The sequence below is a fragment of the Peromyscus eremicus genome, chromosome 8a (assembly GCF_949786415.1).
Source record: "Peromyscus eremicus chromosome 8a, PerEre_H2_v1, whole genome shotgun sequence".
Classification (NCBI taxonomy): domain Eukaryota; kingdom Metazoa; phylum Chordata; class Mammalia; order Rodentia; family Cricetidae; genus Peromyscus; species Peromyscus eremicus.
In genome coordinates, this window is record NC_081423.1 from 82515550 (window position 1) to 82527407 (window position 11858).

At 48.6% G+C, this 11858-nt stretch overlaps 1 protein-coding gene across 1 annotated transcript; it reads right to left on the reverse strand.

Moving 5' to 3' along the window:
• Nucleotides 1–3593: 3593 nt before the first annotated feature.
• Nucleotides 3594–10945, reverse strand: Krt32 (keratin 32). Its single transcript, XM_059271763.1, has 7 exons — nt 10318–10945; nt 9336–9418; nt 9013–9169; nt 7591–7752; nt 7387–7512; nt 6451–6671; nt 3594–3723 (listed from the first exon to the last, which is right to left on the reverse strand). Exons 1-7 carry the CDS (start codon nt 10798–10800, stop codon nt 3594–3596), a joined length of 1362 nt encoding a protein of 453 aa, XP_059127746.1. The 5' UTR covers nt 10801–10945.
• Nucleotides 10946–11858: the final 913 nt, after the last annotated feature.

Here is an 11858-nt window from a genome sequence, read left to right on the forward strand (position 1 = left end):
ATTCCAGGCCCTGGTCTGTGGGATTTGGTTTCGCACTTTTACAACTTTAATAGGCATCTGGGTGGTCAGACAAGTCTTGGCGAGTTGCACTGGCCCAGCACTGAAGACGAGGGCCTGGTTGGATTAGACAGTATGTGTTGGGGAAAGGAGCCTGCAGAAGTCCCCAAATGGTGTAGAAGGCGGCGACTCCTAGCTTACCTAGACTCCTATGCAACTGTTCCTGATCAGCTCTCAGCTACAGCCTAAGGGATGTGCTCACCCTCAGCCAAACATGCAAGGATCTGAAGGGGGCGGTCTCTAATTCTTCTTGTGTTTTATTTTGCCTTTCTTCTTCTTTTAAGGAAACTATACTTGCAGGGAAGTTTCAGCATCTTGGAGAGAATATCTCCATTCTTAGGGAACCAAAGGATGGCAAAAGGGAAATGTTTATTGCCCTGAAATAATAATAAGCCTTGGGTTCTTGGAGAAGTCATAAAGAACTTGGAGACATGTTGGGCTTGGCCTAGAATCACTTGGCTTCCATTCTGTCCTGCTGGTTGTGTGTCTGTGAACATATCTTTCCTTCCCTCTGGGTCTTAGACTGCTCGTCTGTGAAATGGGAGAGGCTGGGTCCCATGGTCTGTTTGCTAGGCTCCTTCTGGTCTGGCAGTCTGGGGCAGCTCAGAGCGAAAGCACTTTCTGTGGTTGTGAGAACATTCAACTTCTGCACTGTTCTCATCAGTAGCATTTGGGACAAGGCACACAGAGCCACGTGGGGTTACTGCAACAGAGGGGCTGATTCCTCCCCCAATTTATTTAATTTTACTTAATTAAAAATTTAGTAAGCATGTATGGCAAGCACATTAGACAAAACCGGTCAGGATTCCAGAACCAAAGCTTTGGTATATTCTATGTAAGTGTCTCAAGCCAAGGATGATGTAAGAAAGTTTTGCAGAGAAAAGATTCCTGATTTGTGTGCAGTTACGAAGAATTCCAGCTCTACAGTCACCCCGCTCCCTCAGCACCTCAGCACATTGAAACTTTATTGACTTACCAACTGGGGCCCACAGCTAGCCCAGCAGTGTACTTGTCTCTCTGCTGTCAGGCTAATGGCCTTGTCTGCCAGGCAAGCATGCAGGATCATGTCTGGAAAGCCCCCAGGCTGCTATGGGAGCCAGTCCACGTTTCATGATTTCTTGGCAAGGCCAAAGAACAAATACTTAATAAAAACCCCACTCGGCTCATTAAGGAAGAGCTGTATGTTCCAAGAGTGAGATCTCGGCTCTTTCCTCCTTTACCTGCCATGGCCAGTTCATTGCCAAGGTCAGTCCCTCACAGAGTCTCTTACATTGAATCCTTCCATTTTTCCAGGGTCGTCTGGATTGCCTTGTTAAAGACCCTGTTAATTCCTCCATAAAGAGTTGGTGTATAGCCCTGTCTCTCAGCCATCCTGTCCATACTCTTTAGTGAAATGCTCTAAAATACCACTCTGGTCGTGTCATTCTTGGACCTGAGTCCTGCAGCAGGCTTCCCACTGTCTTTGAGAGAGAAGGCAGATTCTCTACGGACCCCCAACCCCCCCCCCCCGCCCAATATCTTCTTCCCTTTGAGTTTTATCTCTAGTAACTGTTCACCCAGGAACCTGCTGCTCCGTTTATCGATCTCTCAAATTATAGGGCTCTCAAATATGACCATTGGCTCCCTGAAGACCCTCACACTCACACTTATGCTCTGTAGATCCCGTTCAACCTCCCCAGCCCATCTCAAACATCATTGGCTACAATAGCCTTTTGGTACCCCAAACCTACTTCCTCCCACCCCCAGCCTACTTTTTCTCCATCTTTGCCAGTGTTTATTCCTTCTTGGTAGGAATTTGCATGGTACTTAAAACAATGATGCCATACAGCTAGGCTTGGGTTCAAAACTTTTTTCTTGCCTGTAACCCTCAACAATGGATCTAATCCCTCTCTGTGCCCTGATTTCCTGTGTCACCAATGAACATAATAGCGATTGACCGTATGAGGTTGTCATGGGAACTACCACACGCGTTCATTTTGATAATATCCTCAGCACATCATGACAGATAAATGCATACTAAGTGCTCCATAAGAAGTAGCACCAAACCTGGTGATGCTGGTGCAGGTCCATAATCTTAGCTATTCAGGAGGCTGAAGTAGGAGGGTGGCAAGTTCAAAGCCAGCCTGAGCAATTCGCTAAAAAGTATTTTTTTTTTTTTAGAGGAGGCCTGGAGGTGCATATGGCTCCACAATGGAGCGCTTGCCTAAGATGCATGAGACCTACATGCTGTTGCCAGTAGAGCCAGAAAGGAATTGAGACAGCAGTCACTGATGCTGTTCTCGTGGTTGCTTGGTCCTTGCTGAAGGAGTGGAGCCTCACATGCTCTGCTCTTAGCTCCCTCTCTAATTATAAGTGTCTAGATGGGGAGGAACACTTGCATTTTTTTCCTGGTATCCTCCATATCCAACTGTAGTTTGCAAACAATGAAGACTCTGAATGTGAATTAATCAAGCCATCTCTCAGTAAGTATGTGACTTCAGGACAATCTTTTAACCCCTCTGGCCCTTGGTTTTCCCCACTAAAAAGTGGAGGATTTTTTTTTTTTTTTTTGCAAGATTAGGTGAGGCAAAACTAGAAGTGTCTGGAGACCATTGTTTGGTTTAGCCAGTCTCTGATGCAGATCCCACACCCAGCAGCACTCCCTGAAGACCTTATGGATATATAATCATATCATGCTGGCTAGATGGGACCAGGAATTGGGTTTATTAGGGTATTATTCTCAATTGCAGTTGTTTGGCTTTGGTTTCTGGCACGGCCAACTACCTCCTTTCTCTCTTTATTCTTTTATTACTTGCCTCTGGAGTGATTTCCTGATTTAAATAGATTTATGGCATGCAAGCCTTTTTTAGTGAATACCCCTTGAGTCTGTAGAAACAAGAAGGGCCATAGAGAGCTGGTTCCGTGGTTAAGAGCACTTGCTGCTCTCCCAAAGGACCTGAATTGGGTTTCCAGAACCTATATGGTGGCTCATAACCATCTGTAACTCTCATTCCATGGGGGAATCCAACACCCTCCTCTGGCCTCCACAGACACCAGGTATGCATGTGGTGCACATATCGGCAAGGTAGACAAAACGCTCATTTAAAAATAACTGATACTTTTAGAAGAAGAGGCATAAGAATACAAAACATGGGTACTCTCTTCTTGAACCCAAATGAACAAAGCTGGCTCATGAGTACACCATCATGAGAGACAAAGAAATACCAATTTGCAGGGCCATTGAGTTAAGTTTTATTTGCAGTTTAACTGAAAACAAGTGCACTCCAAGAAAGCATAGGAAACTGGAAACATCACCAAAGAGAACCTTCTGCCCATGGGAATGGAGACAGCAGCTTTGAAGCAGTGAAGGCAGGGGTACTCCCTGCAGTATCAGAACGTGCTGCTAGTGTCCGCTTCCTGATTCCGTTCAGGGCCGTCTAAGCTGGGCCCCACTCTTTTCATGGTCTCAGAATTGGGGTCAGGCTTGGTGTGAGGAAGCACCGGGCCACAGAATTCAGGTCCCTCCAGGATCACACATGGAGGGATGCTCAGAGACTTCAGTAGCGACTCTGAAGGCAGGGCGAGCAAGGCACACAGACGGTGTGGGGCACACAGACTGAGCGGGACACCCCAGGGGAGGGTGCGCAAGGCTGGCAGGAGGAAGTGGAGCAAGGGTTACAGGGGAGCCTGGGAGAAAAAGTCACAGAGGGGAAGAATTAGTGGAGGTGCCCCACTCTTAACAGACCTTGACAATTCTACCCTCAGACACCTCTCTAATGGCTGTACGTCTCCTCCACCTAGATTTCCATTACCCTCACCTCTGCCTGTGCTACCTCTGTGGCCTCCCAACTGATCCCTACCCTCAACTCCGCTCTTACTTCTCCTTCTAAGCCCTGGCAGATGGATGGCCAGAGGGGTCTCCAGTAGACAGTAATCTAATCACGGCCCTCCCCTACCTAAGACTTTCAGTGGCTCCCATTTGTGCTTGAGACAAGCATTAACCTCTTTAAAAGATGTGTGTGTCCCACCTCTCCTAACAATGCTGAAGTCTGAGCTCTAGCTTTCTGCTAATTCCTCCATAAGCCACCCAGCTCAGGCTGCAGAACACGTCTCCTCTTTCTAGAACCCTCTTCCATGGCCACTCACTTAACTCCTTCCCTTCTTTAAAAGCTCAGCTAACTGTCACATAACCCCTGACCCCTCCCTATCTCAGTGTTAAATCCCCCAGTGGCACCATATAGTTTCTCCCGTGGTAATAGCTAATTATTCCACTATGGTCGTCTCCTCTACAAGACAGTTGTGGTATGTGTGCTCTGTACACCTGGCACAGAGCAGGCACTTCATAAGATTGTGTTGAATAAGAAGAAATTATAAATGGGTGTGGGATGAGCACATGGCAAAAGGAAACAGGATGATCTCAGAGACTAAGAGGCTGGGGAACAAAACCAGGAACAACATACTAGATGCTGAGAAGCGACCAAACAGCTCAGAGGCCCAATGTGTAGCTTGAGGGCCACATTCAGTCTTAAATGTACTTAATGTTGCTGGCACCTTTTTTTTCCTATTTGTTAAATATATTTTAAATTTGGAAACTTTGAGGCTTGGAAAAGATACAAATCCCAGCTTCCCTTAAGCAGCTAGAAGACTAGCAGCATGGGATCTGCATCCTATGTGTGGAAATGGCCTTAAGGAGACAGCACCACCCTCCCTGAGCACAGCACAAGCTCCCTGCCTGCCACAGTTCCCACAGGTCCCACATCGTATGTGGATGTTAACAACCTGGTCCTTGCAAACATGTGTGCCTCAGTGGGATAAGATTCAGAATAATAGAAAAACAAGACAAAATCCTGGACAAGAAATAGCTGCAAGGGCTAAGGGATGTCTCAGTGAGTGAAGCGTTTATCATACAAATGTTAAGACCTGACCTGGATCCCCAGAACCTGTGCATGATCAGACATAGTAGCATGTGTCTACAGTCCTGATGTTCCTATAGTACGAGGGGAGGCGGAGGCAAGACCATCCCCGGAAGTCTGTGGGCCAGCTAGATTGGTGTATGTCATGGTGAGCAAGAGACCTTGTCTCAAATGAACGGAAACCCTAGGTCATCCTCTGACCTGCACACACACACACACACACACACACACGTTGCGCACATAAGCTGTAACACATGCGTTTCCACATTCATATACATAAACATGTGCATATGTGCACATACATGCATGTGAATACACATCCAGGGATTTGGGGGCAGGGGAGATTGCTCCAACAGCTGTTAGCACACACAATGACCACAAAACCTTATATCCAGACAGCTACCAGGTCCAGCTGATCATGCTTGCAAGACAGTGGGGATAGAGACCTCCAGTGATCTCCCCATTGCTCCTGAACACTGTTCCTGCCTGCCTCCCCTCCCACTCAGCCCTTCTTGCATCTCTCAGGATAATCTTCCCAAATAGGAACTTTGAGTTTTCTTTGGCTCAGACAAGAAACATCTATCAGGTATCTGCCATGTACTGAATCCAGGGAACCAAATCCTATTGTCTCTGCATTCCAGATGTTTACCAGCCAGTGGAGAGATGAGCTATTACTCAGGTTCTATCATTCTCTCAAATCGTAAAGGCCTCTGATGTGCCGCTGTGTCCTTTGTAGCTGTCTATGAATGAGCTCCAGCTGACCATTCCCGCCCTGCTGTCCACCAGAGTCAATCACATTAAGTTACTTCCTGTCTTTCCAACACCCCCAAACTTCTCCCACCAGAATAGCCTCCAGTGGTCTGTCTGCCTGTGCCATGACAGATGCAACAATCTAAAGGCAGATGCCCTCTTATCATCTACCTCAGTATTCTCCATGATGCCTGACACACAGTAGGCCCTTGAAAGGAGTTTGTGAGCTTGAAGTGAAGAAGAACAGACTCCTGCTGTGTGATATTTTGTTTGTGTTCTGACAAATAAAGCTTGCTTGGAGTCAGAGGGTGGAGCTAGCCACTAGTAAACCATAGAGGTCTGGAGGTCTGTACAGACAGGAGGTAGGAAGTAATAAGGTGGGGCAGAGACAGGAAGTGATAAGGCGGAGCATAGACAGGATCTCAGCCTTTTCTGGTTGGAGGATTTGGAGAAGTAGGAAGTGACTGTGGCTCCTACCTTGCTCCTCTGATCTTTCAGCTCTTACCCTGATATCTGACTCCTGGTTTTTATTGATAAGATTTATGCTTCAGACTCCTCTGGACCAGATTAGGGATGGTGGCCTAAACATCATCACCTGGCTTCCTTTAGAGCATGCCAGCTTTCTGGTGGATCCTCAATCTTGGCAGACTCTAAGCTTATGTCCCTTGAGTACTGGTAGATGGACCTGCTTCCTAGACCCCCAGCCAGCCCTGGTGGACACACCCTACAGAGCCTCTCCCCAGAAACTCACTTGCTGTCCTCACTCTCCAGTAGGCCCCTGTACGTGTCGATCTCACACTCCAGTCGGGCCTTGACATCCAGCAACACCTTGTACTCTTGGTTCTGTCTCTCCAGGTCACAGCGGATGTTGGCCAGCTGGGACTCCACGTTGGTGATCATGCATTGCATCTGGGACAGCTGGGAGGTGAAGCGGGCCTCTGTCTCCCCCAGTGTGTTTTCCAGAGAATCTCTCTAAGGCAGAGGAAAGACACAACTATGAAGAGGCAGCTGCTGTCCATGGCCTGACATGAGAAGAGCCATGTCTTTGGTGCTGTGGATGGCCCCTCTCCTCTAGGCCATTGTAGACACAGAAGTCCAGAAACAGGTCAAGTCATCTGTACCAGGCTAAGCATCAGGTATGTGGTAGAACCAGAGTTTTAAACCCAAGTCCTGAATCTGCTCCTATGTCCTGATTCCTTCTATGCAGTTTGGAGTTGGAGTTCATCAAGTATTCTAATATGGCATTATGTTTTCCTGACAGTTTTCACATGAGAGCCCTTAAAAATACTCAGGCCCAAGCAAAGCCTCCAGAGACTCTGGTTCCAATGGTCTAGACTCTAGACCAATAATCCCGACACCTAGGATTTTCTCTAGACTCCTAGGATTTTCTCTAGGTGTCAGAACTATTTAATCTCTATAGGTGACATTGAGAACAAGGGGTTGGAAGGACAGGCTAAGTGGATAACAGACATGTTGGAGGAATTATGTTTGACATGCAATATGAAACATGTCCCTTTATCTCTTGAGCTGGTTCGTGAGAGAAACTTCCCCCCAGAAAAGAGTCAGCTGGGGGTACACCCATGATAGCTGAATCTGGTTGTTCTCCTACCCCTCCCAACATGGCTGCAACCCATACCCAGGGCTTTCCCAGACCCAGAGCTGAGAGGGACCTGCCAGCAGCACTCACCAGGCTGTGCTGAGCCTGCAGTTCAATCTCCAGGGTGTTGACCGTTCGTCTCAAATCAATAATATCTGACTGGTAGCTCTGAAGCTGCTCAGAGCTTGTAGCCACCTGCTTGTTAAGTTCTTCCATCTGCGGTGAAGAAAAGGAGATGGCTGAGAGTCCCTTAAGACCCTGAAGAGCCCAGCCTCCTGGGAGAGATGTGCCCACCTGCATGTTGAACCATTCCTCTACATCCCTATGGTTGGTCTCCACCATGGTCTCGTACTGACATCTCATCTCCTCCAGCATCCTGGTCAGGTCCACGGGGGGTGCAGCATCTACCTCAATGTTCAGGCGGTCCCCGAGCTGTTGTCGGAGGACACCAACTTCCTGAAAAGACACAAGACCCCAGGCAGGTGTGGAAAAGACATACACTATAGCAAGAGATGCTAAGGAGCTCAGCACTGGGGAGTGGGGGCTTCGGGGACTGAAGCCTGCCCTGCAGAGCCTCGGGGGTCTTCCAGTTCCAGCTGAACACCCCAGGTGACACTTCCTGTCACTTGGGCAGAAGCCAAGTTCAGGGGCCATTGTTTGATCCATTGGGACTAAGACGGGAAACCCACAAACCCCTTCTCCTTTCCTCATCACGCTACCAGTCCTCTTCATCAAGGAAGGAGGACCACAGAGCCTGGCTTTACTTGGTTGGAGGTCCAAATGAGAGCAGGCCCCCCGTCCCCAGGCTTGCCTGCCAGTGAGAGAAAGTTGTCACTGAGGCTACCCAAGTATGTGATAATGCCTCATTAGTGACTTCTTGGTGCCATTCCCAACTCTCTGGTTTAAGTGGGATGAGTCAGGAGCCCCAGGGCATTCAGTGAGTGCCTGGTGACTGATTGTTATTTTACATTTAAGCCTACTGAAGCCTAGCCAGAGTCCAGAGACACTTGTTCATTCAAATCCCAAGTGAAAGGTTTGAGAGTCGACCCAGAGAAGGAAGGCCAAAGAACCATAGAGCAAATGGTCCTTGCAGCACATGGAGCCCTTTGAGAAAAGAGGAAAGAAACCGTGTCTGTGACTTCAGCTAGTGTATCTAATATACAAACAAAAGAAACAGAGGTGGGCAAAGACGGGGATAGAACAGAGATGGGAAACACCGAAGTTCAACCCTCAAAAGAGGAGGATCTCACCCAATGGTCAGCCTGACAGACACAGACAGTCTCTGTGTACATTCTGGAACGTAAACACCCCAGGCCCCACTGCATCGCTCTCCCTCTGGGATGAGGCCCTCACCAGAAGAGCAAATGCAGTCCCTGCTAGAGAAATTTGGCAGTCACCCTGGTGCAGGAAGTTCAAAAGAAAGAGGTGCACTTCTGAGCACCTACCAAGAGGTAGGCATTTCATGCCCAGGACCCGGGTCATATCCAGGATCCATGTAGTATCATTAAATCTGCCCAATAACTCTGAATGGTAGTTAGCCCTGTTTCATGGGTGATGGGGATCAGAAAACATACATGAATCACATGAAGTCACAGAAATGATATGTGGTCCACCTGGCAGTTTCAACTCATGTCTATCCAATTCCAAACCCTATGCCATTCCCATGCCGCATCCCAGACCCACATCTGCTTTACTTTTCTTAACTTTTCATCTCACCTCTTCATGGTTCCTCTTAAGGCACAGCAGCTCCTCCTTCAGGGACTCTACTTGAGCTTCTAGATCAGCTTTATTCAGGGTCAACTCATCCAGAATCCTGCGCAGGCCATTGGTATCTGCTTCTACCAGCTGCCTCAGGGCCAGCTCTGTCTCATACCTACAAAAAGGTCAGGGTCAACAATCAAGGGGTGGAACGGTATACAGAACTCAGGGAAGGACTTGAAGTGCTGGCTCTGTCTAGCCCTGTATGGAACCAATGGAGAGCTAGTCCAAGAGTACATGAGGAAAAAATTCCCTACCTCCAAGTCCCCTGCCAAACTCACTTGGTCCTGAAGTCATCCGCAGCCAGCTTGGCATTGTCAATGTGCACAATCATCCTGGCGTTCTCTGCCTTGGTGCACAGAACCTGCCAACCAAGGCACACCAAGTGGGTCCGTGCAGGATAAAAAGAAGGAAAAGAACACAGTGAAGATGACCTGGTTTCATTTCTGTTGCTGTGATAAAATACCCCGACAAAAAGCAACATAGGAGAAGGATTTATTTGGCTTATGATTCTAGTTACAGTCCATCACTGAAGGGAAGTCAAACAACTAGTCACATCACATCCACAGTCGAGAGCAGAGAGGAATAAGTGCATAGGTGTGTGCTTGCTTGCTGCTTGCTCTCAGCTTGATTGCTCCACTCTTATACAGTCCAGGAACCCTTGCCTAGGGAATGGTGCCACCCACAGTGGAATGCATCTTCCCACATCGATTAACACAATTTAGCATCACCAAGGAAGAGAGCTTCAGTGAGGTATTGTCTACATTGGGTTAGTCTGTGGGCATGTCTGTGGAGGATTGTCTTAAGATAATTGAGATCCTCCAAATGCCCCATTATGGATGCTGTGAGCAATTCATAAAGAAAGAACCCTATTCTGTCTGACAGACAAGTCCTTGACATTTACTGAAAATTCAACAGATATAGAGGATAGGCCAAATGCTGGACCTGCATTGTCTGCTGAATTCTCTTAAGTACCTCTTTAGATACGGACCATTATTCTCCCCATTCTACAGATGATGAAACTGGTGTCTGGAAAAGGAAAAGGGCCTCCCAAAGCTATGCAATATGTTGATGATAGACCTGATAACAGTGCTCTTCCTGCATTAAGGGCTCTGGCTGAGTGTCCAAGTTAGGAGATAATTCTATGCCCTAGGGAGGTCTCTATTGCCTGAGCATAGCTGAAAACATTAATGAGATTCATATCTAGAGTACTGGCTTTTCTGGATGCCTCTCCCAGCTAGTCTGTTCACAACCCACCCTCACCTTCTGCTGGAGCTCCTCGATGGTCTGGAAGTAGGACTGGTAGTCGGGACACATGGTCAGCACCTGCGCCTGGTAGACATCTTGGATCTTGCCCTCCAGCTCTGCATTATCCCTCTCCAGCTGCCTCACCTTCTCCAGGTAGTTGGCCAGGCGGTCATTCAGGACCTGCATGGTCTCCTTCTCATTGCCATTGAAGGCACCCTCACAGAACAGGCCATAGGTACCCATGGAGCTGGAGATACAACTGGTTGGCCGGCGGTTGCCGGGTTGGCAGGAGCTGGACAGGTAGGTCTTGGAGAGGCCGTTGGCTGGCCGGTAGGTGGTAGGCATGCAGATGGAGGGCATGCACTGCAGGGGCTGGCAGACATAACCCAGGCACAGCTCTGGCCTGCTGCCCATGTTACTGGAACAGATGGAAGAAGGTCGCGAAGAGCTCTTGAGAGAGGCTGGTAAGGTGTCAGTGACGCAGCAGCTAGATGTCATGCTAGGGAGGTCCTTCCCCCCAGCAGCCCTGGGTATCTACAAGACTCCATCCTGCCCAGGCCTTTTTATACTCTTGGAGTGAAGGGGCTCACACTGAACAGTCATCAGGGAAGTGGGAGTGTTGATGTTTACACTCAGTCCCAGAGGAAGCCGATAATTAATTTGTAATTTGGTTTCCAATAAGGAGTTCCTTTCCTCATAAAAGAGGCCAAACTTGTCATTTGGCTAAAGCAGGACTCTAGGTTCTTGTCATTGGTCACTCGGGGGAGAGCATCCAGGCACATCTTCAAAGGGCCAGCCCCATACCTGGGCCCTTATTACCAGGGTGTGGCAGCGGGTACCTGCCACAGCTTGTCCTCTGTTGCCATGGACCGTGCCCACCGCGCCCCCGCCTGCACCTGCCCCAGGGAAGGCTGCAAGACGGTAGAAAGGTAGCTGCCCCTTTAATGAAAGCATTCCACGTGGGAAGAGACCTGGCCCCTTCACAAGGAAGTGTGTAGGTGACAAAAGCCGCCTCAGTACTGCGGAATAAACCTGAAGCGAGAGGAAAGACACCAGAGGCTTCGGAATGCAGCTCATCCTCCCCCCTACGGAAAGGACTTATCACAGAGGAGAGGAGGAAAGGAAGAAATAAACACCTAGGCAGCTAAGACATCTTCTTAGACGTAAATGGGAAAGGGAGAGGTCAAGCCCTTCTCCTCGGAAAAGCAGTTCAACGTTATGAACGCCTCCAGGAGGAAGAGACGCTGTCTTGACTCTCTCTGGGCCCTCCACTTGAAGGTCACTGCCGCCGTGCCATGTTCAACTGACGTCCGTTAAGACCGAAGTTGAACAAGCTGGAACCGGTTCTCCTTCTGCTCTCTACAGTGGTGCAGAGGGAGGGCTCAGTTTGGGACCCCAGTGAGTGGAAGCCCTGTAAATCGGGTCTCTGAAGAGGGATGGTCTGTGCTAAGCCAGGAAGCGGGGAGCAGGTGTCCCTGGTTACAAAGCCTTGAGCATTCCCTTAAAGCAGTGGTTTTCAACCTTCCTAATGCTGCAACCCTTTCCTGCAGTTCCTC

Coding starts and splice junctions, on each gene's coding strand:
- Krt32 (XM_059271763.1), bottom strand. CDS start 10,800: ATGACATCTAGCTGCTGCGTCACTGACACCTTACCAGCCTCTCTCAAG. Junction 9,170..9,335: donor GCGGATGACTTCAGGACCAA/GTGAGTTTGGCA, acceptor ACCTTTTTGTAG/GTATGAGACAGAGCTGGCCC. Junction 7,753..9,012: donor TTAAGAGGAACCATGAAGAG/GTGAGATGAAAA, acceptor GTGTCTTTTCAG/GAAGTTGGTGTCCTCCGACA.